General features: G+C 37.2%; 1 protein-coding gene and 1 long non-coding RNA gene across 13 annotated transcripts in view; one reads left to right on the forward strand and one right to left on the reverse strand.

Annotated features, from left to right (window-relative positions):
- The first annotated feature begins 207 nt into the window (after positions 1-207).
- FHOD3 (formin homology 2 domain containing 3) overlaps positions 208-13050 on the forward strand; it is a 273301-nt gene continuing 260458 nt past the window's right edge. For 10 of the 12 annotated variants that reach the window (XM_034416313.3, XM_087894024.1, XM_034416314.3 and 7 more), the window contains exon 1: positions 631-1434. In XM_034416313.3, the coding sequence (XP_034272204.1) occupies positions 1264-1434 (171 nt within the window). In that variant the 5' untranslated portion in view covers positions 631-1263. Of the gene's footprint in view, positions 1435-13050 lie in introns of all 12 variants that reach the window. The other 2 variants (XM_034416311.3, XM_034416312.3) reach the window with 1 other exon arrangement.
- Positions 10894-11616, reverse strand: LOC117664898 (uncharacterized). The gene is made up of 2 exons (XR_004591193.3): positions 11367-11616; positions 10894-11052 (listed from the first exon to the last, which is right to left on the reverse strand). It is a non-coding gene; the product is annotated as an uncharacterized LOC117664898 (long non-coding RNA).

A 13050-nucleotide genomic window follows, 5' to 3' on the forward strand; every position in this document is an offset into this window, starting at 1 on the left:
GAAGAATAATATTTCTTGGAAAATATTGCAATTGAATAATCAGTCTTCTCATGCTGGAAAAAGACATTTCATTTATAGGTTACCCTAATTATTGTTTTCTGCAGCCTTTTGCTGCAATTTTAGTAACCAAAGAAGTTAAAACAGTGTACCTTGTTCCTTCAGCCCACCTCTCTTCTCTTCTCCCATTTGTCCTCCTTTCCAATGGTCCATGTTCTTCCTTTGCTTGGTATCTGGTAAAGATAAGCAAGGTCTTGTTTTGCCTTATTTTTCTCTACCATTGGCTGTTTTTCCTTAAATACATCTATCACATTATTCTTATGGGGGATAAGTGCGGAAAAAGTGCAAAGTGTGGAAAAAGAGTATGGAACAGTAAGAAATAGTACATTCCATATAAGGCCGGAGTTGAGGGAAAAAAAGAAATATAACTCTTATGTATCCCAAAACTATTTATTGTATTGTTCCATCTTTGTAAAAGGAGCCTTGCTTCCCCGTGACATAACGCACCTATGAATTACATTGCTAACAGCAAACTGAGGGAGTTCTTTAAAATAAAACCTTGTTTTCAAAATACAGATTCAACCGCTATATGAACTTAGGCCCTTCCTGGGAAAGAAACAGCAGTGCCAAGTCGCCATTGTTGGATCCATTCATCTGTACCCACTTGGTGGCGCCAGCAATTGTTTCTCGCAGGCAATAGCAAAGAGGGGAGGGGAGCAACTTTCCCAGCAGCAGCCGCTTCCCTCATTTGCCTTTGCTTCCCACTTCGGTAGGGTGAGCTGCCGGCTGAGAATGAGGGAGGCACTGCCACCGCCCCCACCACCATCGGTCGCCGCCGGGAACTTGTTCTAACTCCGGCAGCCACCTTTCCTTTCTGCAGTAACTTTGCCTGGAAGATGCGCCAGCTCTAATGTTGCTCTCCTTGATGCGTGGCTAAAGCTTTCGTGGGCTCTTCCCGATTCTACCAGCCCAGTTATGGTCGGGAGATGATTGCTTGCAAGACTCCTGGATTGCGTGCATATTGTTCTTTCTCTCTCTCTCCCTCGGCACGGTTGGCGCCAGATCTTCTCAGCAGCGGGAAAAGACGCTCAAAGATTTCTGCCGTCCGCCCGATTACTGAGATATAACTTTGTATGTTTTGCAAGAAGAGCGGGTCATTTTCGTTTGCTTGGTGGTGAAGATAGAAATCGAAGTTCTTCTCGACCTTGCGTTTTGGTGCCGCTGTTTCCACGGCTGTATGTCTATGTTTTTTTGAATGGCTGCACCATGGCTACCGCAACGATGGTTTGCAGAGTGCAGTTTCTGGACGACACCGATCCTTTCAATAGTACTAATTTTCCTGAGCCCACCCGGCCGCCCCTCTACTCCTTCAGGGAAGACATCCCCCTGGTCACCCAACTGGCCGGGGTCCACCGCCTGCTAAAAGCTCCGCAAAAGGTATGGAACTTCCTGGGAACGTTTAATTGGCCGGAGTGGCCGTATTAGATGAGAAAGGAGCCAGAAACTTCGCGAGGGGGGATGCGCTCTGTATATAGGCCGTTCAATTCTTGGATTCAGTTTTTCACGGGAACATGAAAAAAACTCGTAACGACATTTTTGTGCTAAAGAACAATGGTGGACTTAAAATATCAGTAGTGTGACTGAAATTTCCTAATATTGAATATCTGAATTGGCAGGAGTTTGATGACAATATCTGCTTCACATCATGTATAATAAAGTTGGAATATATTGTTCCAAGAAAGTTGGTGGACACAATCCTAGAAGTTGTAAAGAGAGATTCAGGAGTCAGACTATATTAATTATGCTTTTCTGTATTAAAATAATTAAAAACCAGTGGAAATCAGTAACCTAAATTGGCTTGCCCCATTGATTTAGTGGGGCTAAAACGTGGCTTAAGTGGATCAAATGATTTCTGGAGCTTAAGTCAACAGCTATTTTACTTATAAAATCTTCAAATGCAGAGGCAAGTATCCCTGTGAACGTTGCTTATGGTGGGGGAGTTGGGATAATTGAGACACTGACTGGATTCCTTTTTTTCCAAAGGTATCTAGTTTATCACAGTTGAAAAGGAGAACTGCTTTCAGATTTTATGGATAACAGAATCTACCACATGCCTCATGTTATCTACCTTGATTAATTGTTGTGTGACTTGAGAAGCAGATCTTACTTTCTTGTATTTTGTTTTTGAAATAATAAAACATCCTGAAATTAAACCGATAGGAGCAGTCAAAATAATTGAAATTTTAATTCCTTGAATAAAAAGTGTAAGATGTATTGAAGATTGCATTTAATTTTCCAGAAAATTCCTGAACATACAGGGGAAATCACCATCCCATACTGTCCCATTTTGCCCCAGTACTTTTTATTAGGTAATTAATTCTGTGATGTTCAGCCAGTAAATTATAAATTAGTGAAATTGGAATAGATCTGGAAGATGCTAGGTTGGGGAACAGTGTCAATATGATTAATGCATAAAAGGATCTGGGCAAATTGGCTGTATTTGTACAGTCTGGGACAGGCCTTTGGAACTTTTAGTTGCATTTATAAGGCCTATGAAGGAAATAAGGTTTTACACAATGCTATTTCATTTATTTGTGGTTTGATTGTAATATATTGCTCGCTAAACATAAAATAATTACTTTTCTGTGTCAGATGATGGAATAAACATAAAAAATAATAGCTTGATATTGTTGCACACCAATGACATGATGAAATGGTTATTTTTTAGTATTACTAATTGGAACACTGCTGGGAAATTAAGAGTGTGACAGTCTTATTTGGTTCATATTTTACAAAATTAACAGATATTTATCACAATTCAGTTCTGCTAAATTAAGTGATATGATTTCTTTCATTTTTGCTTGTGGAAGAAGGAAGATCTAATTTTAAATTTCTCTCCTACATATAATAGGCTGGGATAATTATAAAAATAGTTCTCCACTTAGATATTTGAGATGGAAAGATTGTATCTCAGGTTTCGATAGAGGTTTTTGCTAAGAACCTGGCATAAAAATAGTGCAACAGTATGCTGATACCAAATAAGGTGCAGATGGAAATACAACAGTGATCAGTTAGTAACAGCAACCATAACGTGAGGTAGTTTTTGATGGTGCCTGAATATGTTAATGGGTATTTTATAACCTTGCCATAAATGCTTTTCATAGCAAACAATCATACTATAGATTGACCCTGTATCTAAAAAATCTCTCAATTTTTGTTTCCTTGAACAGAAAGAATAAACCCTATATATATAATTTTTTAAAATTTTTATAAAACTAGATGTCTAGAACCCTGGGCTACTTGCTCTTTTCTAATATATTTTGAGTTCTTTCTTAATAAATTACTCTTGCATGGAATGAGTCATCTGAATATTATCAAATAGCTGTTTCTTGCAAATGGATTTGACATCCATGTAAATGAATGCATGTAAGTGTTTCTATTAATCATTAATTTGCCCTCTTTTCTTAGGTCTCTTTATAAATTGCTTTTCACTTTCACAGCAGCTTTACAGGACAAACAATTCTATTTAGCCAGGATTTCTGAAATGACTGAAGTCTTAAAAACAAAGTTAACCATAAAGTCATCCTTACACATAAATTTGTATTATCGACTTTTCAGAAACGGAAGTAATGGTGGCAAGACAGAATTCACTAGTGCTGGAGAAATTGGGAAGGAGGGAAATATATATAAACAAAAAAGGTATTCTTAAGTGGTTGTATTTGTGTGTCTTAAGATCTCACACTTGTGCTGAGCTTTCAATAAAAATAGAAGTTGAGTCTCCTTGGAATAATTGATACCCTGGTAAAGCTACAACATATCAAATAAAAGGAGGCCATCTACAGTGGGTATAAAAAGTATACCACCCCTATTAAAATGCCAGGTTTTTGAGATAAAAGAAATCAGTTCAAAATAAATCAGAATTTTTCCATCTTTAATATAACAAGCTGTATAATTCAATTGAAAAACAAACGAAGTATTTTAGGAGAAAAAATAATAAGTACAATAACTAGGTTGCATAAGTGCACACCCTTAAACTAGTACTTTTTTGAAGCACCTTTTGACTTTATGGCAACATTTAGTTTTTTGGGATAAGAACCCATCAGCATGGCAACATCTTTGAGAATCTTTGCCCACTCTTCCTGGAAAAGCACTTCAAATCTGTCAGATTGCGAGGGAATCTTCTGTGCGCAGCCCTCTTCAGTTTATAATCAAACCACAGATTTTCAATTAGATTCAGGTTCGGGCTCTGAATGGGCCATTGTAAAACTTTGATCTTCTGGGGAAACCATTCTTTTATAGATTTGGAGGTTTGCTTTGGATTGTGGTCATACTGAAAGATGAAATTCCTCTTCATCTTCAGCATTTTAGAAGGCTTGAAGTTTTTGTGCCCAAATTTACTGATATTTGGAATTGTTCCTTATTCCTTCCACCTTGACTAAAGCCTCTGTTCCAGGTGAAGAAAAATAGCTCAAAATATGGTGTACTTGAGTGATGTGCAGTGTTATTTTTGAACCAAACAGTGTTTGGAATGATGACCAAAAAGTTCAACCTTCGTCTCATCAGACCATAATACATTTTCTCACATGCTTTTGTCAGATTTAATGTAGGTTTTTGCAAAATGCAGCTGGGCATTTGGGCATTGGATATTTTTCTTAGTAAGTAAAAGCATCCATCATGCCACCTCAAACGTGAACAATATAAGAGATTGTTGTCACATGTAATACACAACCAGTGCTTTCCAGGAATTCTGTAGTTCCTTTAACATTGCTATAGAACTTTTGGCAGTCCTTGGACTAGGTTTCTTCTTATTTTACCATCAATTTTGGAGGGACTACAGTTCTTGATAATGTCATTGTTGTACCATATTTTCTCCACTTGTTGATGTCTGCCTAAACTGCTCCATGGTATATCCAAAGGCTTGGGGAAAAAAATTATACTTTCTCCTGACTAATACCTTCCAACAATGAGATATCTTTGATGCTTTATAAACCCTTTGCAAACCATGGCTTTTGCTGTAAGAGGCAATTGAGTCAATGTCAGACAAAATCTTATCAGCACAGCTAAAGTTTATATGGCCTAGATGAGAATCACTTTAATTGATGGCAAGTGGGTACTAATTAGCAGTTAACATCAGTTTGGATGTGATTGGTAATTCTGAACCCTACTTATCGCTACTTATAAAGATAGTGTGCACACTTCTGCAACCACGTTATTGTAAGTTTTTATGGCTATTTTGCCCCCTTAAAAATTTCAGTTTTTTTTTTTCAGTTGAATTGTAAATCTTATATTAAAGGTGGAAAGAATTCTGAAGTGTTTTTTCTTGGTCTGGTTTTTATATATATATATATATCAGAAACCTGGCATTTTAACAGAGGTGTGTCGACTTTTATATCCACTGTATAACCTTATTAGAAACAGCTTTTTTTTCTTACGTCCTACTCCATTCTTTCCCATTTTGTTATCTCTGTGCACTTCTAGCTTTTTTTTCCAGCTGCTAATAGTACTCAAGGATTCCTTTCTGGACCAGTGGTATCTTTTCTTTTGGGAAGGCTCCCTGGATTCTGTTTTTGTTAAGGGGCCCTTTCTGTGTGTGTAAAACAAAATCTCTTGATGGCTCAAATTCTGGAATATATCAAACAATATCATTTTGGGGCCTTATCACCATCTAATATGGATTAAGAGTGCTATCTAAAGTACCCTATTTTCTCTTATGAAGCTGTACTTTGAATGCTAATGTAGTTTGTGTTACATAAAATTGATTTTTAGGAGAGAGGGGATTGCAAATTATGTTTATTTGCATTAATTTATAATAGAGGCTGTTGAAAAAAATCCAGCCAGATTCTTCCCTTTGTGCTATGGTCTATAAATATGTACTGTAAGTCTTAGATAGGTATGCAAAAATAAAATAAAGAAACTGAGGTGCTGCTAATTCTTAGTGTTTTGGGTGTTTGCCTCTAAAATCATTGAGTAAATTGGGACATTTCCTTCAGCATACGCTCTGCTAATTTTGCATTTTATATAGAAAACTATAATCTTGATTATTTTCTAATTCTTTTTAGTAAACAATATAATTTCAGTGCTAGGCTATTTAATCTCTGGGTAGATGATACGTTGTTGATAAGGAGATGGATGCTTGACAGAAAGGAATTTTTCTGTGAAACCAGATATGCCACTAGTTATATTGAAAAGAAGTAAAAATATAATGAACCATTTTAACATTTTTATAAATTTAACATAAACTTATTTGTTTGTTTATTAGTCACTTCAATCACAATTTGCAACTCTAGGAGGCTTTCCAGAATTATAAGACGGTATGAAAACAATATCTTCAGTATTCTATTCCTAGAAAACATAAGATCAAAAGAATAATAACTAGTATTTTTGGAAAACCTATTAATCTGAGTACATTTGATTTTCTGCAACAACCATTTAATTTAACCTATAGAAGGAAATTCATTGTGAAAACAGTATTAATTATGGGAACATTTCTCTTTGAAAGATTTGGAAGGAAAGGAAATTATAATGTAGATAGTCCTCGACTTAAAACAGTTCATTTAATGACCTTTCGAAGTTACAATGGCATTGAAATAAGTGACTTATGACCATTGCAGCATCTCCACAGTCACATGATTTACGTTCAGATGCTTGACAACTGACTCACATTTATGACAGTTGCAGTGTCCTGGGGTCATGTGATCCGCTTTTGTGACTTTCTGACAAGCAAAGTCCATAGGGAAGCCAGATTCATTTAACCGTGTTACTAATTTAACAACTGCAGTGATTCATTTAACAAATGTGGCAAGGAAAGTCATAAAATGGGGCAAAACTTACTTGACAAATTTCTCATTTAGCAACATAAATTTTGGGCTCAATTGTGGTCATAAGGAGCAGCGGTGGAGCAGTGAACTAAAGTGCTGTTAAGTAGCACTTAGCTGCCAGCTGCCTGCAATTACTGCGAGTTCAAATCTCACCAGGCTCAAGGTTGACTCAGCCTTTCATCTTTCCGAGGTAGATAAAATGAAGACCCGGATTGTAGGGGCAATAAGCTGACTTTGTATATATAAAAAAAGAACACCACTTAGTGGGGGCCGAAAGCCCTACTAAGCAGGTATATACAAAAGTATGAAGGCTATTGCTTAACGCATTATAAACCGTCCTGAGTCTTCGGAAAAGGGTGGCATATAAATCGAACCAATAAATAAACAATAAATAAATAAGTTGAGGACTACCTATAATGAATTATTCTGCCTTTGTTGGAAGCTTTCTACTTCTAAGAAGCTTATTATCAACAGTGTAAATTCTACTAGATTAAACATATGAAAATCTTCCAATTACTCCTTTTGGTTTCTCTTAAATATGGAAAAATTAGTTTAGGCTATACCACTGGTAGGATGGAACTCTGTTATGATACTAATAATAGGAAGGTACTGTTTTGGAAACATCTATAAACATTGGTGAATTTGAAAATATAACTCATGACTGAATTTTTATTGAAAATGATTTCTAATCTATTATTGAAATACAATCCAGAACTTGAACAGGTCAAGATTGTATGTTCAAGTAGATGCAAATTTTTAATATAGTTAAACAGATAGAACAAATATTGAGTTCACTTCAAATATATTTGGAAACCATTGATATAAGATGTTTTATCACTTGGTATATTACTTTAGTCATATTTTCTAAAATGTTAGCTCCATTTCCCTGAAATTTTTTCATATGTAGTGACAATATTACAAAGGTCAACTAGAAATAATTCATCATGGAACAATTTTGAAAGTCGTAATTTCATTTCAACCTGACATATGCTATTGAACTTCACACATTTCTTCAAAATATATTGAATTGGCATTGTATATAATATCAGCTACAAAAATATGTTTAAATGGAAGTGATCATAGAATCCTTCTATGGAAGTATAATTAAATAAATTGTGGGAATATGCTTAAGTGCCTAAAATAATTTCATATCTAAAACATAAATTTGATGCAGGATTCCGTTGAATTTGGAAACCATTTTGGACTATATGGAATTATGCTATATCCCAATTTTGGTTTATATTTAAATCTGATATTTAGCCACAGCAGCAACACAGAATACAATACAAACTTTAAATAATTATTTATCTATAGCTTTTTCTTCCACACTTATCAATTTCAATAGTGTCCATATTTTGATATTTCAATAGGGTCATGTTTTTACTAGAAGTTGGTTCTAAAATACCTTGTCTCTGAAATATTAATGATGTACTAAAATATATTAGCCATATGCTACTTTAGGTCTGGTTGGTTATTTGAGATTTGTTAGCTATCCTCCCAAACCTTCATGTTTACACTATTTCTCCCTTTTTCCATTCCCTTTTTCCATTTCTCATTGTAATTCCTATAATCTTTTGTATCAGCATTATTTGTGTTTGCATTAGCATTATTTATACTTATTTTTCTTGAAATTATAATACTAAAATAAACATTAAGGAATTTTGCAACAAGTCATCAGTTTGAACTTCTTAAATTGTAAGTAGAATGTCTGCTTATATAGAATATATTTATGTTTATTTGATTTATTTATTAAATTTATATGCTGCCTGTCTCACTATCAAGTGACTCTGGGCAGTTTACAACATGATAAAAACTACAATATAAAACATTAAAGTGTTAACTATTAAAATTAACAAAAATTAAAATAGGAATTATTTAAGAACAATGGAATGGAGATGGAGTCTTTTTAATTCACTAACCACCTCCAGTAAGGAACATCTGCATTAGGCCTCAGGCCAACTGGCAAAGCAAGGTTTTGAGGCTCTTTCAGAAGACCAAAAGGATTGGGGGTATGCAGATCTCACTTCAAGAAACATGATGTTCCAGAAGGCAAGAATCATGGCAGAAAAGGTCCTTTTCCTGGAAATAAATGAATATCAGTTTCTTAAGGAAGAAGGTGTTGATCCATGTTCCCCAAAAAATCCATTATTTATGTGATTACTTTCTTGAAAGGTTGCTGCTGCAGTTTTATTTTGAAGCTCTAGATCAATAGGGATAATGCACTGGCCCCTGGCAGTGAAAAGGGCAAGCAGGGACAGTGTGACTCAGCCCAAAACTTATTTCGCCTTTGGGGAGGGGGGGCACTGGAAAGTGAGATGAGAAAGCCTTTGGAGAAAAAGTTCAGGCGTCATTGTTCTGGACTGGCTGCTTCAGCAGGAAGAGTCTTTGTGGCAGTGACCATTGGAGTGGGTCATCCTTCACTCTCCCTGCTTGCCCGCTCCCTGCCCAGGAACAATCAGGTCTAGAATAGCATGCCAAGGAAAGATCCTTCTCCTCAAGTCCAGGTATGATAGATAGCTTATCAGCTAGGATGTGGATAAAAATCCCAAATTATTGAGTCCGTGTGTGTGCATGTGTGTGTGCAAGGATAAAATGCTCCTGGTTCCGACCAGATCACCCGATCTGGTAGCGACGGCGGCGGGTGGTTTGGAGATCTGGTAGCAAAAATCCCTGCCCCCCGCCCCCCATGCTCAGCTGAGCCGTGCAATCATCAGAGGCTTGCTTTTTTTTTTAATTTTTAACATTATTTTTTCTACAACCTCTGGCCGAAAAAATGCTTTTAAAAGTTAAAAAAAAAAAAGTCTCCGATGATCGCACAGCTCAGCTGGGATTGCCAGAGAGTTTTAAAAGCATTTTTTAAACAATCTCTTTGGCCGAAGAGGTTGTAGAAAAAATGCTTTTAAAAGAAAAAAAAAAAAAAAAAGTTGGCCATGCCCACCCAGTCACATTTTCTCCCAAGCCACGCCCACAGAACTGGTAGTAACAAATTTTACATTTCACCACTCTCTCTCTCTCTCTCTCTCTCTCTCTCTCTCTCTGTGTGTGTGTGTGTGTGTGTATATGTATGTGTGCACACGTGTACATGCAGGTGCACTTACAGCACACCGAAAGAAAAATCCTTCCCTAAGCCAGAGCATGATTAGCAGCTTTGCCAGCTTGAAACCCATGCTCAGAATGATGTATGTGTGTTTCAGAGGTGAAATGCTACCGGTTCTCTCCAGTTCGGGGTAACTGGTAGTGATAAAAACTATTGGTTTAGGTGAACTGGTAGTTAACTACTGGTTCAGTTGAACCAGAAGTTTAAAAAGCTACCAGTTCCTCTGAACAAGTATTTCTGACCATCAGCTGTGCAGCGGGGTTTAGCTTTGCTAGAAAGCAGGAAATCCTGCTTTCTAGCAAAGCTAAATCGCGTGCCACAGCTGATCCCTCCCTGCTGTTCTACTTACCTTCCCAAGCCTCCTTTTGCTGCGCATGTGCATACAGCGTGCGTTTGGTGCACAGCGTGCATGGGTGGGCCAGGAAACCAGTAGCAAACCGGTTTGGATTTCACCACTGGTGTATTTGTGTGTGTATGTGTGTGTGTAACAGTGACTCCTGCTTAGCCCACCTTTTACAGGGCCCCCTGGAAAAAGAGGGGAGGAAGGAATACGGGCAGGCAGGAACTTTCACTTCCCTTAAGCAGGGCTGGCTTTGGAAACTAGAGGCCCAGACTTGAAGTGAGTTGTCCCTTCAGTGAGTTGGATGAGGCGAGGGGTCCCACAACAAGATGGTGGAGATCAGTTGGTGACAAGGTGGCAGCAGCGAGTTGTCATAGACCTTTTTGGATTCATCCCTGCCTTTTGTCCCATGTAAGATCTGTATGGTACTTTAAATATTGTCCTTAATTTTCAATGTTTTTTTCTTTTATATATTTATGTATCTTAGTTTGAGATTAAGATTGTAAATAATAAATACATACAATATTATTCTGTAAAAATACTGCTATCATCTTTGGGTATATGAGGTACAGTGAGTTGTATGTGTTTGTTGGTGTGTGCACAGAAAGAAACTTGTGTAGTACCTCTGGGAAGTCCACAACTTTAAATGTTCCAGCTGTTTTATAAATAAGCTCTTTTCTGTTTGCTCTTGTGGAAAGTAAGATTTGTTGATTTGTTCTTGGTGGAATGGGATGCTTTGCTGTTCCTACTCACTGAGTTTCTGTGGTGTTAGGAGAACTGTGTTGGCAGATGTAGCTCTCCTGAGAAGGAAGTACAGGTAATCCTTGAGGTACGACATCCATTCAATGAGCAAGCTGTTGTTGAAATTTACAACACCCCCCCATGTGAATCTGTTTCAAAGTTACAAATTTTGCAGCCCCCAGCCCCCCATGATCATTTGCCTTTAATGACTGACTGCAGAGACGCTACAGCACACAGACACCCCTATTTTTTCCCCCATCTTGCCCAGCTAGATCCACAGAGGCCTCCAAAACCAGTAAGTTGGCCTGCTTTGCCAATATACAGGTTCTATGCATTCTTCTCCACCCTCATTCTCCCATCACTATTCACTTACTTTTTGACGAGCTCAGGAAGTCAGTGTAGAGAAGGCTGTTCCCTCACTAGGCCACATGGCATAATCAAGAAGAAGAAACCTGATCCCTTTTGTTTCCATGGTAATCCTTTCCCCACAGCCATGGTAAACTACTATGGTGGCTTCTTAGCTCCTCCAGCGCTAGTTTTACATTAGTCTTGTTCTGTTAGGCTCAATTAATGTCATAAGTCATGGACTACCTGTACTCATTTATGTTATGACTGCAGCTTTCAGGCAATATGGTCAATTAGCAATGACAGTGGAAGCAGCATTAAGAAATCTTATTCATAGGGCTGGAAGGGACATTGGAGGGCTTCTGTCCAGCTCCCTGCCCAAGAGAGGAGTCTTTACATCATCCCCAACAAATGAATTTTCTCTCTTTTCTTGAAATAAAAAGTTTTATAATTTTTCTTGAAAACTTCCAGTGATGGGGCCCCCACAAGTGTGGGAGGTAAGCTATTCTATTGATTAATTGCTTTTAACTGTCAGAAATTTCCAAAATTTAGTTCCAAATAGGATCTCTCTAACAAGCCCTCAGATGCTTTAGGAAACTCCAGGCAGATACCCCAGGGAGGGAAGATATTTATTTTTTGATCACTTCTTTTTAAAAACAAACATTTGAATGAATCTGGTATTAGCCCATTTTGGGAAAAATGTTCAAGGGCCACAATCCCTATTCAAGATATGAGGAGAGTGTAGGTAGTATTGCTCTTTTGCAGCATACTTGTTTTTTAATAGTACCTCTCCCAATCAAAGACTGTTCACTTGACTGTTCAGTTAGTTGATCTCATTTTAAAAGACCATAAACATGATCTTGTTTTTCAGAATGTCTGCTACATTAATTGTTGCCATTAGGATTGTGCACAATTTTTAACAAGTTATTTCATGGCTTTTATCAATATTTTGATGAAATATTGATTGTGCTTTATTGTTATATACATGTGCGCATGCACGCACATACACACACACACAAATACAGAACGTTGTAAGTACGTATAAGTAGTCCTTGACTTAAAACTTTAATTGAGCCAGCAGTTTTGCTGTTGTCGTAATGGTTGTTAAATGATGATTGCACCCGGTTTTATAAATTTTGTTTGCAGCGGTCATTAAGTGAACATGGAATTGTAAAGTGAATAGCACGTTTGTTAAGGGAACCATTATTCACAATGAGGTATTTTTGATGTACTCCAGAGTAAACAGTATCACTACCAGATGGATTCATGACTAGCTGACCAGCTGCACTCCTTAATGGAATTGCATCTACATGGAGGGAAGTATGCAGTGGGACACCCCAAGGCTGTCTTAGGCCCAGTACTCTTCAATATTTTCATCAATGACTTGGATGAGGGGATATATGAGGAACATCAAATTTGCAGATGACACCAAGCTGGCACCAATAGCCAACACTCCAGAAGATAAGCTTAAGATACAGAAGGGTTCTGACAGACTTGAACGTTGGGACTATTTAACAAAATGAAATTCAATGGAGAAAAAAGTAAGTTTCTACATTTAGGCAAGAAAAACCAAAAACCCAGATATAGAATAGGTGTCACCTGGCTAAATAGTAGTAACTGTGAGAGGGAGCTTGGACTCCTAGTGGACAATCCCTTAAATATGTTTAATATTAACCCTTAAATTTGGCTGTTGTTTTGCAACAGCCAAAAAA

This window comes from Pantherophis guttatus, chromosome 4 (genome assembly GCF_059756535.1).
Source record: "Pantherophis guttatus breed Tessera chromosome 4, ASM5975653v1, whole genome shotgun sequence".
Classification (NCBI taxonomy): Eukaryota; Metazoa; Chordata; class Lepidosauria; order Squamata; family Colubridae; genus Pantherophis; species Pantherophis guttatus.